Raw genomic sequence first — 17,166 nt, forward strand, 5'->3', positions numbered from 1 at the left:
CAATGGGGTGTAGGGCTTTACATCAGGAAAGAAATGGAACCCAGCGTAGTTGCAATAAAGTATGTAAACGAACGACTGATGTGGATAGATTTGATAGTGTCTAGCAAGAAAATTAGGATTGTGTCAGTATATTCGCATTGTGAAGGGACAGATCAAGATAAGATGGATAGTTTTTATGAGGCACTCAGTGATGTAGTTGTTAGAGTAAAGGACAAGGACAGTGTTCTGCTCATGGGTGATTTTAACGCCTGAATTGGAAATCGAACAGAAGGGTATGAAAAGGTTATGGGTAAATTTGGAGAGGATATGGAGGCCAACAGGAACGGGAAACAACTCCTGGATTTCTGTGCCAGTATGGGCTTAGTAATCACAAACTCCTTTTTTAAACATAAGAACATTCACCGGTATACTTGGGAAGGCAGGGGAACCAGATCTGTCATTGACTATATAATAACAGATCAGGAATTCAGGAAGGCTGTGAGGGACACACGTGTATTCAGGGGATTCTTTGATGACACTGATCATTATTTAATCTGCAGTGAAATTGGGATTGTGAGGCCGAAAGTGCAGGAGGTCAGGTCCATATGTAGGAGGATAAGAGTGGAGAAACTTCAGGATAAGGAAATCAGGCACAAGTACATAACAGCGGTCTCAGAAAGGTACCAATTAGTTGAATGTAGTCAATTACAGTCATTGGAAAAGGAATGGACAAGGTACAGGGACACAGTACTAGAAGTGGCTAAAGAATGTCTTGGAACAGTAGTGTGTAAAAGTAGGATGAAGCAAACAGCTTGGTGGAATGATACAGTCAAGGCAGCCTGTAAAAGGAAAAAGAAGGCATATCAAAAATGGCTACATACCAGAACCCAGGTAGAAAGAGAAAGTTATGTTGAAGAAAGAAACAAAGCCAAACAGATAATTGCAGCATCCAAGAAGAAATCGTGGGAAGACTTTGGAAACAGGTTGGAGAGTATGGGTCAAGCTGCTGGAAAACCATTCTGGAGTGTAATTAGCAGTCTTCGAAAGGGAGGTAAGAAGGAAATGACAAGTATTTTGGACAGGTCAGGAAAACTGCTGGTGAATCCTGTGGATGCCTTGGGCAGATGGAGGGAATATTTTGAAGAGTTGCTCAATGTAGGTGAAAATACGATCAGTAATGTTTCAGATTTCGAGGTAGAATGGGATAGGAATGACGATGGAAATAGGATCACATTTGAGGAAGTGGAAAAAATGGTCAGTAGATTGCAGTGCAATAAAGCGGCTGGGGTGGATGAAATTAAGTCGGAACTCATCAAATACAGTGGAATGTGAGGTCTTAAATGGTTACACAGGATAATTGAAATGGCCTGGGAGACGGGACAGGTTCCATCAGACTGGACAAAAGCAGTAATCACACCAATCTTTAAACATGGAAACAGAAAAGATTGTAACAACTACAGAGGTATCTCTTTAATCAGCGTCGTGGGTAAAATCTTCTCAGGTATTGTTGAAAGGAAAATGCGAGTATTAGTTGAGGACCAATTGGATGAAAATCAATGTGGGTTTAGGCCTCTTAGAGGTTGTCAGGACCAGATCTTTAGCTTACGGCAAATAATGGAGAAGTGTTATGAGTGGAACAGGGAATTGTATCTATGCTTTATAGATCTAGAAAAGGCATACGACCGGGTTCCTAGGAGGAAGTTATTGTCTGTTCTACAAGATTATGGAATAGGAGGCAAACTTTTGCAAGCAATTAAAGGTCTTTACATGGATAGTCAGGCAGCAGTTAGAGTTGACGGTAAATTGAGTTCATGGTTCAGAGTAGTTTCAGGGGTAAGACAAGGCTGCAACCTGTCTCCATTGTTGTTCATATTATTTATGGATCATATGTTGAAAACAATAGACTGGCTGGGTGATATTAAGATATGTGAACACAAAATAAGCAGTCTTGCATATGCGGATGACTTAGTTGTGATGGCAGATTCGATTGAAAGTTTGCAAAGTAATATTTCAGAGCTAGATCAGAAATGTAAGGACTATGGTATGAAGATTAGCATCTCCAAAACGAAAGTAATGTCAGTGGGAAAGAAATATAAACGGATTGAGTGCCAAATAGGAGGAACAAAGTTAGAACAGGTGGACGGTTTCAAGTACTTAGGATGCATATTCTCACAGGATGGCAACATAGTGAAAGAACTGGAAGCGAGGTGTAGCAAAGCTAATGCAGTGAGCGCTCAGCTACGATCTACTCTCTTCTGCAAGAAGGAAGTCAGTACCAAGACTAAGTTATCCGTGCACCGTTCAATCTTTCGACCAACTTTGTTGTATGGGAGCGAAAGCTGGGTGGATTCAGGTTACCTTATCAACAAGGTTGAGGTTACGGATATGAAAGTAGCTAGGATGATTGCAGGTACTAGTAGATGGGAACAATGGCAGGAGGGTGTCCACAATGAGGAAATCAAAGAAAAACTGCGAATGAACTCTATAGATGTAGCAGTCAGGGCGAACAGGCTTAGATGGTGGGGTCATGTTACACGCATGGGAGAAGCAAGGTTACCCAAGAGACTCATGGATTCAGCAGTAGAGGGTAGGAGGAGTCGGGGCAGACCGAGGAGAAGGTACCTGGATTCGGTTAAGAATGATTTTGAAGTAATAGGTTTAACATCAGAAGAGGCACCAATGTTAGCCCTGAATAGGGGATCATGGAGGAACTGTATAAGGGGGGCTATGCTCCAGACTGAACGCTGAAAGGCATAATGTCTTAAATGATGATGATGATGATGGCAGAACAAATTTCAGTACTACCACAGCCACCTTGTTCACCAGATATCGCTCCGTGCAACTTTTTTCTATTTCCAAGAGTCAAAACGGCGGTCAAAGAACACCATTTTCAAACAACACAAGATGTCCAAAAAGCTCTGACGAGGGTCTTGGACCATATTACAGAAGATGAGGTCCAGAAATGTCACCATCAATGGCAGAAGTGCTGGAAAAAGTGTGTGCAGTGAGAAGGGAATTACTTTGAAGGAGATAACACTAAACTTGACTAAAACGGTAAGCAACATTTTTTTTCACGTCAGTCTCCTTACTTTATTGTCGCACCTCGTAGACTGCAGTAGTTGTAAAAAATAAATCAATCAATCAAAACAAGAGTATCAGATTTGTCGGAAGATAGTCACCAAGAGAGTCGTGCAAAATCGGACTCAAACGATTTAAAATATTGACAGTCGCCTCTGTCTGTGTATGTATATGGAAACAGTGATGTAACTCAATAGTAAACTGTGCACAGATGCTAAACAGGGAATCGCACAATTACATCCACAAGCGTCAGAGACGTCAAAGATGATTTTCACATTAACAGTAACCGTATACATCTGGTTGTTAAGGATTCTGCTAAAGCTGGATGCCTACTGTAGAACATACAACCAGGCAGTTTAAGAAATGTAGAAGTACCAGCAGTCTTCGAAACAAAACTAAGACAGTGCTTGAGCGCAACATATTTCTTCGGTATTAAGGAACGTTTTGAGACTAGTTGAAAAGAACTTGGAAAGAAGAATTGTTGTGTTAAAACTGTAACCTGAGCAGTGAGCTTCCATACACTGTGTCAGTGAGAAGTGCACATGCCATTCTTCATGTTTGATCAAGAATCAAGCATTGTAACGGAAAATGAAATTGGTTCCCTAGATATACTAAATGAAACTGATTATTAAGTTTTGTCTGTCTGTTTTTCATTCATTATATCTATTGCAAAATATTGTTATTGTGTTCTTCAAAGACTGTTTGACTCAGCTTTCTATGCTACTCTATCCTGTGTGAGCCTCATCCCCAAATAATTACTCCAACTGACATGCTTCTGAATCTGCTTACTGTATTCACCTCTTGGTCTCCCTCTAAGATTTTTACGTTCCCCCCCCCCCCCCCCCACACACACACACACACTTCCATCAAGTACTAAACCGGTGATTCCTTGATTCTCAGAATGTGTACTACCAACCGATCCGTCCTTTTAATCAGGTTGTGCCACAAATTTCTTTCGCCCCAGTTCTATTCAGTTTTCCTCATTAGTGATGTGATCTTCCCCTTTAATCTTCAGCACTCTTCCGTAGCACCACATACATTTCAAAAGCTTGTATTCTTTTATTGTCTAATCTGTATATCGTCCATGTTTCACATCATACATACCTACACACCATAGAAATATCTTCAGAAATGACTTCCTATCACTTAAAGCTTTATTCAGTGTTAACAAATTTCTTTTCTTGAGAAATACTTTTCTTGTCTTTACCAGTTTACATTTTATATCCTCAATACTTAGGCTATCATCATTTGTTTTGCTTCCCAAATACCAAAGGTCATCTACTACTGTAAGCGTCTCGTTTCCTAATCCAATACCCTCAACATCGTATGATTTATTTCGACTACGTTCTATTATACTTGTTTTGCTTTTGTTGATGTTCATATTATATCCTCTTTTCAAGATTCTGTCCATTCCGTTCAACTGCTTTTCCAAGTCATTTGTTGTCTCTGACAGAATTACTATGTATCAGCAAACCTCAAAGTTCTTATTTCTTCTCCGTGAACTTTAGTTCCTTCTCGAAAGTTTTATTTGGTATCCTTATTGCTACCTGCACAATGTACAAATTGAATAACTTCGGGGATAGGCTACATACAACCCTGTCTCGCTCTCTTCTCAATCACTGCTTCCTTGTCGGGTCCCTCGACCCTTATAACTGCCGTCTGGTTTCTGTATATACTGTAAATAGCCTTCCGTTCACTGTATTTCATCCCTGCTCCGTTCATAATTTCAAAGAAATTATTCCACTTAACATTGCTAAAAACTTTCTCTAAGTCTACAAATCAAATGCTATAAACGTAGGTTTACCTTTCTATAACCTATCTTCTAAAATAAATCGTAAGCTCAGTATTGCCACATGTATTTGTACATTTCTCCGGAATCCAAACTGATCTTCCCCGGGGTTAGCTTCTGTCATGTTTTCCATTCTTCTGTAAAGAATTCGTGATAGTATTCTGCAACCATGACTTAGTAAACTGATAGTTCGATAATATTCACACTTGTCAGCACCTGCTTTCTTTGAAATTGGAATTACTACTCTCTCCTCGAAGTCTGAGGGTATTTCGCCTGTCCCATATCTCTTGTACACCAGATGGAAGAGTTTTGTCATGGCTGGCTCTCCCAAGGCTATCAGTAGTTCTAACGGAATGTTGTCTACTAGCGGGGCCTTGTTCCGACTTCATTCAGTGCTCAGTCAAATTCTTCACTCAGTAATCTCCCGTCTCATCTTCATCTATTTCCTCTTCAATTTCCATAACATTACCCTCAAGTACATCCCCCTTGTATACACCCTCTATATACTCCTTCCACCTTTCTGCTTTCCCTTCTTTGCTTTGGACTGGTTTTCCATCTGAGCTCTTGATATTCACACTTTTGTTCTCTTGTCTTCAAACACCTCTTTAATTTTCGTATAGGAGATAACTACCTTTCCCCTAGTGATATATGCTTCTATATTATGCTTCTACATTTGTCCTCTAGCCATTCCTGCAAATCCTGTCAGTCTCATTTTTTAGGCTGTTGTATTCCCTTTCATCTGTTTCATTTGCAGTACTTTTATACTTCCTCCTTTCATCACTTATATTCAATATAACCTGTGTTATCCAAGGATTTCTGCTAGATTTTGACTTTTTACCTATTTGCTCCTCTGCTGCCTTCGCTGTTACATCTCTAAAAACTACCCTTTCGTCTTCTACCGTATCCCTTTCCTCTGTTCTAGTCAGTCGTTGTCCAGTGCTCCCTCTGAAACTCGCAATCATCTCTGGTTCTTTCAACTTACCCAGGTCGCATCCCCTCCTTTTCGCAATTTGTCCAGTTTTAATCTGCAGTTCGTAACCAATAAATTGTGATCAGAGTCCACTTCTGCCCCTGGTGATGTCTCACAATCAATTTGAAATCTGGTTTCAAAATATTTATATAATTGGTCTGAAAGCTTCTGGTGTTTCCAACCCTCTTCACGTGCACAACATTCTTTCATGATTCTTAAACCATGCTTTAGCGATGACTAAATTATGCTCTGTGCAAAATTCTACCAGGCACTTCCTCTTCCATTCCTTTCTCCCACTCCATATTCACCTACAATTTTTTCTTCTCATACTTTTCCTACTATCGAGTTCTAGTCCTCCATCACAAAGTTTCGTCTCCCTTAACTAACTAATAACTTCTCTCATCTCATAATAAATTTCTTCAATCTTTTCGTCATCTACGTTGCTAGTTGGCATATAAACTTGTACCAATGTGTCTGTCTTGCTACAATAACGTGTTCAGTATGCTGTTCATAGTATCTTAGCCGAATTCTTATGTCTTTATACATTATTAAACCTATTCCTGCATTACCCATATTTGATTTTGTACTTACGATTCTTAATTCACGTGAGCGGATGTCCTGTTCCTGCTACCACCAAACTTCACTGATTCCCACTACATCTAACTTCAACCTATCCGTTTCCCTTTTTAAATTCTCTAACCCATCTGCGCGATTAAGGGATCAACATTACACCCTTCGATCCGTAGAACGTCAGTTTTGTTTCTCCTGATGACGACGTCCTCCTGAGTAGTCCCTTCCGGAGATCCGAATGCGGGACTATTTCACCTCCGGAATATTTTACTCAAGAGCACGCCATCTTCATGTAACCATACAGTAGAGCTGCATGCCCTGGGAAAAATTACGGCTATAGTTTCCCCTTCTTACCGTCGTTCGCACTACCAGCACAGTATGGCCACTTGGTTTATGTTACAACGCCAGATCAGTCGATCACCCAGACTGTTACCATTACAACTACTGGAAAGGCTGCTGCCTCTCTTCAGTAATCATACGTTTGCCTGACCTTTCAACAGATACTCCCCCAATGTGGTACGTTCGGTACGGGTATCTTTATGGCTGAGATACGGAAGCCTCACCTCCTTGTCTTGCAAGGTCCATGATTATGTGGGGGAGGAGGGGGGTTGTAAAATAATATGCCCAGTCCTAATTTACCCTGTAACTTCTAAGTATACATTAATGCATCCAATGTAGGTCAGCAATCTAAGGATGAATGAATAAATAAATTGATAAATGAGAACAACACGCGATACTTAACTTGCCTCTACAGGCAGGACGCAGCAGGCGAATCAGCGAGGCACTAGAATAGTTCGCCTGGAGAGGGGACGTTATAGGTTCAGTTTAAATGCTAAGGCTCCCAAACTATAAAGACTGCCTAGTGCGAAATGGAGGTCTTTTATTGTTGAGAACGTTAAGAAGAGAATAGAAGCTTTCGAAATGCGGTACTACAGAAGAATGCTGAAGATTAGATGGGTAGATCACATAACTAATGATGAGGTATTGAATAGAATTGGGGAGAAGAGGAGTTTGTGGCACAACTTGACTAGAAGGAGGGATCGGTTGGTAGGAAATGTTCTGAGGCATCAAGGGATCACCAATTTAGTACTGGAGGGCAGCGTGGAGGGTAAAAATCGTAGAGGGAGACCAAGAGATGGATACACTAAGCAGATTCAGAAGACTGTAGGCTGCAGTAGGTACTGGGAGATGAAGAAGCTTGCACAGGATAGAGCAGCATGGAGAGCTGCATCAAACCAGTCTCAGGACTGAAGACCACAACAACAAAAACATGTTAAGTGATTTCAGAAGACGTCCAGAGAGTGTAACGGACTATGCTGTGAAAGCAGTATGTCCAAAGATCTGAGAACCTGAACTGCTTTCATGAACACCGTAAATCACAAGCTCGGACATTTTCACATTTTTTTCATTGAGTGATTACTTGCAAGAGGAAGGCAATACAGTAAAGTACAGCACGGCTGAGATCTACAGGGCACAGACAGATCTGCAAGACAAACTTAAAAGAATAGAGACTTGAAAAGATTTCGACGTCGGACTACGTCAAGAATAATACAATAAGAACTTATAGTAGCCCACCCGACTGTAATCGACACAATGGAAACAAAGCAGCTAATGATTCCCGGCAGTCCAGGAAGGATGGGTGGCAACCACTGACTTAAAAGACTTTGGAAGTGGACTCCAGAAGGGAGAAAGAAGTGAGTGTCAACATAGAACATGTAGGCGTGTGTCTGTGAGGAGATGACGGCTGGAAGCCTCCAGGAAGGAGACTGGATGTATAGAACGAGGTGGGAAACAGTGAGCGAGGAGTGGGTTAGCTGTAAATAGCACTTGCGGAATGAAGATGAGAACAAAAACCGAAAAGCAGTGTCTGGAAGAAGGCACAGCTCTATTAGTAGTGCCTACTGTCTCTGACTCCCATTCGGTATCGACCGACCGCCGTGTCATCCTCTCCCAAAGACGTCACTCGGATGCCGTAAGGGGGCACGTGGGGCGAGCACTGCGTTCTCCCGGCCGTTGTCAGTTTCTCTGACGTTGAAGCCGCTACCTGTCGCTAAATTTGCCCCACGAGGCTAAGTGTGCCGTGTTCCAGTCCTCCTACCGAGGAAAAACTCGCTGACAGTACGGCGAACTGAACACAGGCTCTCCGCATAGAGGTCAGACACGCTGACTCATCGTCTTCTGAGTCATACATTAGAAGCTAGTGGTAAGTAATGCGGTTCCTTCTGATTAAAAACTGAAGAACCAATAAACGCTTAAACTGACGAAATGAGGTCACACTGGAAGATAAAATCCATTCGAAATGCATAAGAGGGAATTTGGAACGTAACTATAGATAGAATTGCACTGATTACTCGCTAACAGAACAAAATAACTCACCGCATCGGTCATCTGGCCGTATCCTGCAGCTGGAACACCAGGCATTAACTGACTCTCAGCTCTTTTTGTTTAGTACACACCAAGAAACATACAGGAAACATAATGATCATTCAACTGCTTCGAAACGAACTTACAGATACAAATACAAGAGGGTATTTAAGTCAAAAAGTTCGATTCAAAATTTTGAAGGGCTGTATTCCAAAATTGATGACTCTGTAACAAGCACAAAACAAAATAATAGTGAGCTGATACATGGACCAGTAGATTTCTGTTTCTTCATTTTTAGTTTTATTTCAAGTTATTTTTATTGTAACACAGAAGCATTTACACTCGAAAGGGACGAACACGTAAGTAAGAAACACAACTAGAATATTCTGTACCAAAAGTATGAAGTCGTCGGATTCGTGTATCTACTTGAAAGACGTCTGCAAAGGCTGAAGCAGATAAGATTGACGAGGCTGGATACTGTTGTCTGAGACTTCAGCTGTAGTTGCCAGTTACTGTGAGGTGGTCACAGGGGGACGCCTCAACTAGTACAGAATGCCAAATTAGTCCTACACACTCAGGGAGAGGTTGCAGAAGAAGAATCAGGAAACACAGAAATGTCACAAGTCACGAGTAATAGTGAAGATACTTTCCAAGTGGAAGAAGCTGAAAAAATTTCTTCCCATACATATTGAAGCGTGCATATAAATCTTCACTCCATGACAGCTGCAGTTGACATATTTTGTTTTATATAATGTAATCACCTTATTTATAATTTTTGCCTAATTCTTTGAACACCACCTCAAAAAATGCAATTGTATAAAAAATAGATAACCTTGTGTAAACAGAAAAAAGAGAAAGAGTAAGCAGAAGAACATGCTGCCAAGACACGTTTGTTTGGTAAGTAAACGCGGATATGGCTGGTTCGAATTTTTCATTGCCATTACGTTGTTGGATATGGGACGCAGGTGGTAGCCGGTCCTGTGCAAACGTCTTGGTTTGTTTTGCGTATCTCTCTCTCTCTCTCTCTCTCTCTCTCTACAATATCTATTGGAATGAGGACATCATCACTAAGAACAGCATGATAGGACAGTTCGAGTTCAGATAGCGGGAAAACCCCCTCTTCCCCTCTCCGTTCACTTGGTGTATACGGAGTAGATGGGCTTGCCCCCGCCTATTAGTAAATAAAATATTCAATACATAATTATTACTATAGCTAATTTCCCAATTTTTAAAAGATTTTTCGATTTAATTCATTGGCTTTTTTTCTTGCCTTGTTAGAGATAGGAGAGCGATATTTGAATACACCATAAATTTTCGCATTTAAGATCTAAATATTATGCTCCCAATGACTGAAGAGAAAGGCCACTTAAAATCAATTATAAAAGAATGACTTAACTCTGAATCCGGAATGAAATGACTATAAAAGTCGAAGGACAAATTTTTCCCATTCGATTTTTACCCCAAGATATTACTGACTAAGCGTAATTATTTGTAATTGTATTGCTGTTTTTACATCAAAAAAATTTTTTTTGGGTCATCAGCCTCCTGACTGCTTTGGTGTGGCCCGCTTACGATTTTATTGCTTGTGCCAAACTCTTCTTCTCAGATTAACACCTGCATCCAGCGTCCACAATTAGTTTTCGAATAAATACCAATCTTTATGTACCCCAACAGTTTTTATTCCTTACGGCGTCCTCTAGTGCCATGATGTATCTCCATGTCCTTCAACAAAGGAAATAGCTTACAATACTTTAGTTCGTCCAGTCTTGGAGTATTGTTCGTCTGGATGGGACCCTTACCCGTTGGGTCTGATTCAAGAGATTGAGAAGGTCCAAAAAAGAGCGGCAAGATTCGTGATTGGTACATTTAGACATCGCGAGAGCGTTACAAATCTCATAGAAAGTTTGAAGTGGGACACACTTGCAGATAGACGGAGCGCTAAACAGGACGGGCTGCTCACTAAATTCCGAAATCCGGTCTTCCCCGAGAATGTATAGCATATGTTATTACCACCAACTTTCAAATCGCGCAATGATCACCATTCAAAGATAAGGGAAATAAGAGCTCGTACTGAGGCGCTCAGACTGTCGTTTTTCCCTCGCGCGATCCGCGAGTGGAACAGTGGGGGGGGGGGGGGGGGGGGGAATACGATTTTGGCGCGAATTGTGCCCTCCGCCACACACCGCTTGGTGGCTAGCGGAGTATATATGTAGAGATGTCCCTTCTTATAATCATTGCTTTCTACATTCTCCTCTTCTCCCAGAAACTACAGAGACATCACCACATCGTACCTTACCAGTCCACTTACTCGTAATTTTGAGTGTACTTCTCTAATACTGCATGTGAAACGCTTCGATTTTATTATTTTTTATATTTTTTCCTGTATGTTGTGAAGATACAAGATAATGTATCTGTTTTTAAAAAATAAAGAAGGTGGAGACCTTTGCAGCCAAGTCTTTTTTTTTCACGTATGTTGTGAGCACGTATTTTAAAGTCACCAACCACTTAGAATAAAATTATTTTAACAGAGGACTGATGGACGATATGAAAACGCCGTTTATTTTTAACAAGTTACTAGGTAATTTTAAATTTTTTATGGAGAGCTGCATCAAACCAGTCTCAGGACTGAAGACCACAACAACAACAACAACAACAACAACACTAGGTAATTTTAGCATGGAGATCGTCTGCCGAAAAGCGTTAAGTAATCATTCAACAAAAGTAACTTGGGCATTATTACAATGGTGTTATAGACATCATAAGTGTCGTTTGTTGATATGAATGGCTTATTTCAATAGTGGTACAAGTCCATTCCCTCCACTTTTCTTTCTATAATGCTTCTGAAATTAATGAGCCAAACAAACGGAAAGAAAGGTTCATCTCTAGCAAGCAGCCATATGCCTGAATATTTCTGGTATCTCAATTGCAGATGTTTCAGTACTCATTTGACTTTAGGACTCTGTATCTCAATATGAACAAAAATGGACTTGTACCACTACTGAAATAAGCATTTCATGTAATGAAAATTATTATCTCTTGTAAAGCGGGTGTACTGTCATTTGTGTTTACATTGTGGAGAGCGTGTGACAGGTGGCGGCCACGTGTGTTGCAGGGCGGCGCCCGCAGTATCCACACGGCGGCGCGCTACGGACACGTGGGCATCATCAGCACGCTGCTGCAGAAGGGCGAGAAGGTCGACGTACCCACGCACGTGAGTACCACGTGGCCGGGGACGCCTGCTCGTTATAAGGGAAATACGTTTGAAACTCGTATGCGAGGTTTTGCTATTTATCTGTTATTACCTGTGCTAATGCCTATACACTGTTCAGCTAGAACATTACGACCACCTGCGTGTTAGGCGGTATGTCCACCTTTGGCACGGACTAGGCGTCGCGCTGTGGCACGGAACCAATGACGCCTGGTAGGTCTCTGAAGGCAGCTGGCGCCACATCGGCACACACGAGTCACCTAATTCCCGTAAATCCCGGGGTGAGGCGCGGTGAGCTCCAACGCCACGTTCAGTCACATCCCAGATGTATTCGATCGCGTTCAGATCTTGCAAGCACAACAACTGCAACTCGCCACTGCGTTCCTCGAACTACTCCATCCCACTTTTGGCCTTGTGACATGGCGCATTATGTTGTTGAAAGACGTCACTGCCGTCTGGAAACATGGTCGTCAGGAAGGGGTGCACGTGGTCTGCAGCCAGTGTGCGATGCTCCTTGGCCGTCGATGGTGCCTTGCACGAGCTCCACTGGACCCATGCAAGCCTGCGTATACGTCCCCCAGAGTGTAATGGAGCCGCTGTGGCGTTCGCTGTGTTATTCAGTGGTTTGGTATTTAACTAATTTGTAAATGAGAATGATAATCTTATTTCATTACATTGAGTGATTACTAAATAATTTTTTTCCCCCGGCTAAATATTTGGTCAAGTTGCTACAGAAATCCAAGTTAACGTCGTGTTAAAGTGTTGTCTGTAAGGTGTGTAAGTGTCACTAAATCACAGTTCATACAACAGATTCTACACAACTATTGATTATGATGGAAACAGTTATCTTCAGCAAAATGATGATTAAAACCACCGAATATCAGCCGCGCACAACACTGACGTATGTTACCTGAAACAATATTCTTCGCAACTCGTGCGTAATTAATTTCGGCTCCATACATCAGCAACAAAAGTTTGTTACATGGATCGTGCTATGAGCACTGTTTTTAATGAACCAATCTGTTTCGAACTATTTTCATTAAAATCAGTTCGGGACCACCGCTGCACATTTATTTTTACACAATTTTATTACCTTCAGCATTTATGTCTGCAGAGTTGCGTAATTTGAATATGCCGCTGAGATAATTGTCAAGATGGCGGCAGACAATTGATAGAGACTTTCTGTTGTTAGAGTAAATTTGCTTTTTAATAGGATAAGTATTTGAAATGCTTATGAAACTTTACTTTAATATTGCGCACTATTTAGACTAATTTTCATCAAGCAAACCTTTGACATTTTCGTAAGCAAAACAGATAAAAACGCGATACAAATCGCTATCATCAATGGCTGCGCTCCTTGCAGCGGAAAGAAATAATTAACACACATAATGCTTATTGAGAGAGGAATTAAAGATACAAATAATTATTCACTCATATTTATAATAATAATGAACTCTATTGTCAAGTAATAATTAACAAATAATTACAATTTCTTAACAGACCTCAGTTTGATATGCGCCTTGCGTCCGCAACCTACAAAAGCCAACCAACAAACGCAGATCATAAAAGGAATTTACAATTATCATTGTCTTTGTATGATACACATCGATATGTCCAATTACATCATAAAATATTATATAAATTGATGTGTTGGCAGAAGAGCCAACACCGTGTTGCTAGAGGAGGCCGAAATGCACGCTATAAGCTCACGCAGACTGGCGTGAGGTCTGGAACAATTATGGGAATTGACTCTAATAAATAAAGTACGAAGCTATTGGAATACTTAACTTTAATCCATAATTGGAGAACATCGGTCTGACGGTACAGGCTTTATAATCTCAATATAAACTGGTAATGGCGCCTTTCTAGGTCGTAGCAAATGACGTAACTGAAGGCTATGCTAACTATCGTCTCGGCAAATGAGAGCTTATTTGTCAGTGTAGCATCGCTAGCAAAGTCGGCTGTACAACTGGGGCGAGTGCTAGGAAGTCTCTCTAGACCTGCCGTGTGGCGCCGCTCGGTCTGCAATCACTGACAGTGGCGACACGCGGGTCCGTCGTATACTAGCGGACCGCGGCCGATTTAAAGGCTACCACCTAGCAAGTGTGGTGTCTGGCGGTGACACCACATAAATAATTAATATTTATTATCGTTTCCATTGTTTTTTCATATGTCGGATAGATAATGTTCATAAGTTTTAGAGGCATAATTTCCTCTCGTCGCACTGTAGCTAAAATTTATTTCGTGGATGTTACACCGCCGTACAGATGTCAAGGAGCTGTTCCCCTAGAAGACGACGGATTCGCGACTTCCCATCGCCGTCACGATGAAGGTATCTGGATTCATCAGACCATCCGGCGCTCTGCCACTGCGCCAATGTCCATAACAGCTGGTCACTCGCCCATTTCAGTCGTAGCTGCCGATGCCGTGGTGTTTACATTGGCACACGCATGGGTCGTCGGCCGCGGACGCCCATCGTTAGGAGTGTTCGGTGCACTGTGTGGTCAGACACACTTGTACTCTGCACAGCATTAAGGTCTGATGTTAGTTCCGCCACAGTTCGCCGCCTGTCCTGTTCTACCAGTCTGCCCCGCCTATGACGTCCGACATCTGTAATGAGGGATGGCCGCCCAACCCCACGACATCTGGACGTGGTTCCACCTTGGTTTCGCCACGTGTTGAAGACACTCACCACAAGATTCCTCGAACACCCGACAAGTCGTGCAGTTTCCGAAATGCTCGTGCCGAGCCTCCGGGCCAACACAATCTACCCTCGGTCAATCTGAGATAAACTCCTGGAAATTGAAATAAGAACACCGTGAATTCATTGTCCCAGGAAGGGGAAACTTTATTGACACATTCCTGGGGTCAGATACATCACATGATCACACTGACAGAACCACAGGCACATAGACACAGGCAACAGAGCATGCACAATGTCGGCACTAGTACAGTGTATATCCACCTTTCGCAGCTATGCAGGCTGCTATTCTCCCATGGAGACGATCGTAGAGATGCTGGATGTAGTCCTGTGGAACGGCTTGCCATGCCATTTCCACCTGGCGCCTCAGTTGGACCAGCGTTCGTGCTGGACGTGCACACCGCGTGAGACGACGCTTCATCCAGTCCCAAACATGCTCAATGGGGGACAGATCCGGAAATCTTGCTGGCCAGGGTAGTTGACTTACACCTTCTAGAGCACGTTGGGTGGTACGGGATACATGCGGACGTGCATTGTCCTGTTGGAACAGCAAGTTCCCTTGCCGGTCTAGGAATGATAGAACGATGGGTTCGATGACGGTTTGGATGTACCGTGCATTATTCAGTGTCCCCTCGACGATCACCAGTGGTGTACGGCCAGTGTAGGAGATCGCTCCCCACACCATGATGCCGGGTGTTGGCCCTGTGTGCCTCGGTCGTATGCAGTCCTGATTGTGGCGCTCACCTGCACGGCGCCAAACACGCATACGACCATCATTGGCACCAAGGCAGAAGCGACTCTCATCGCTGAAGACGACACGTCTCCATTCGTCCCTCCATTCACGCCTGTCGCGACACCACTGGAGGCGGGCTGCACGATGTTGGGGCGTGAGCGGAAGACGGCCTAACGGTGTGCGGGACCGTAGCCCAGCTTCATGGAGACGGTTGCGAATAGTCCTCGCCGATACCCCAGGAGCAACAGTGTCCCTAATTTGCTGGGAAGTGGCGGTGCGGTCCCCTACGGCACTGCGTAGGATCCTACGGTCTTGGCGTGCATCCGTGCGTCGCTGCGGTCCGGTCCCAGGTCGACGGGCACGTGCACCTTCCGCCGACCACTGGCGACAACATCGATGTACTGTGGAGACCTCACGCCCCACGTGTTGAGCACGCTACGTCCACCCGGCCTCCCGCATGCCCACTATACGCCCTCGCTCAAAGTCCGTCAACTGCACATACGGTTCACGTCCACGCTGTCGCGGCATGCTACCAGTGTTAAAGACTGCGATGGAGCTCCGTATGCCACGGCAAACTGGCTGACACTGACGGCGGCGGTGCACAAATGCTGCGCAGCTAGCGCCATTCGACGGCCAACACCGCGGTTCGTGGTGTGTCCGCTGTGCCGTACGTGTGATCATTGCTTGTACAGCCCTCTCGCAGTGTCCGGAGCAAGTATGGTGGGTCTGACACACCGGTGTCAATGTGTTCTTTTTTCCATTTCCAGGAGTGTAGATCGCACGCCTTTCCCATTCTACGAGGGTAATCCCAAAAGTAAGGTCTCCTATTTTTTATAAGTACACAGACCTGTTTATTTCTACTATGTTTTACATCGGTTTACAGCTTTAACATAAAGCTATTTTTCGACATAATCACCATTTCTGTCGATGCATTGCCGGCCGGTGTGGCCGAGCGGTTCTTGGCGCTTCAGTCTAGAACCGCGCAACCGCTACGGTTGCAGGTTCGAATCCTGCCTCGGGCATGGATGTATGTGGTGTCCTTAGGTTAGTTAGGTTTAAGTAGTTCTAAGTTCTAGGGGACTGATGATTGGTTCAAATGGCTCTGAGCATTATGCCACTTAACTTCTGAGATCATCAGTCGCCTAGAACTTAGAACTAATTAAACCTAACTAACCTAAGGACATCACACACATCCATGCCCGAGGCAGGATTCGAACCTGCGACCGTAGCGGTCGCTCGGCTCCAGACTGTTGCGCCTAGAACCGCACGGCTACTCCGGCCGGCCGGGGACTGATGACCTCAGATGTTAAGTCCCATAGTGCTCAGAGCCATTTGAACCACTTGTCGATGCAATTTTGTAGACGCTGTGGCAGTTTTTGTATGCCCATGTCCTACCAGCTCGCCGCCACACTGTTCAGAAAGTTATGTACCTCTTCTTTCACCTCGTCGTTGGAGCTGAATCGCTTTCCGGCCAAATGTTCTTTTGACCTAGGGAACAGGTGGTAGTCACTGGGCGGCAAGTCAGGAGGTAGGTGATTATGTTCCACTGAAACTGTTGCAAGAGAGCAACGGTTTGCCGAGCGATGTGTGGGCAAGCATTGTCATGAAGAATGTGTACGCCCTCGCTCAACATTTCTCTTCTCCGGTTCTGAATTGCCCGTTTGAGTATTTTTAGAGTCTCGCAGTACCTGTTATTTGTAGTCCCAGCGATTCAGCTCCGGCGACGAGGTGAAAGAAGAGGTTCGTAACTTTCTGAACAGCATGGCGGCGAGCT

The 17,166-nt window shown here is 43.4% G+C and overlaps 1 protein-coding gene across 1 annotated transcript in view; it reads left to right on the forward strand.

Annotated features, from left to right (window-relative positions):
* LOC126092900 (ankyrin-3) overlaps positions 1–17,166 on the forward strand; it is a 345,337-nt gene that overhangs the window by 32,830 nt on the left and 295,341 nt on the right. Inside the window, exon 4 of the mRNA XM_049908630.1 lies at positions 11,863–11,961. Coding sequence (XP_049764587.1) covers positions 11,863–11,961 — 99 coding nt within the window. The remainder of the gene's footprint in view (positions 1–11,862; positions 11,962–17,166) is intronic.

This window comes from Schistocerca cancellata, chromosome 7 (assembly GCF_023864275.1).
Source record: "Schistocerca cancellata isolate TAMUIC-IGC-003103 chromosome 7, iqSchCanc2.1, whole genome shotgun sequence".
Taxonomy (NCBI): Eukaryota; Metazoa; Arthropoda; class Insecta; order Orthoptera; family Acrididae; genus Schistocerca; species Schistocerca cancellata.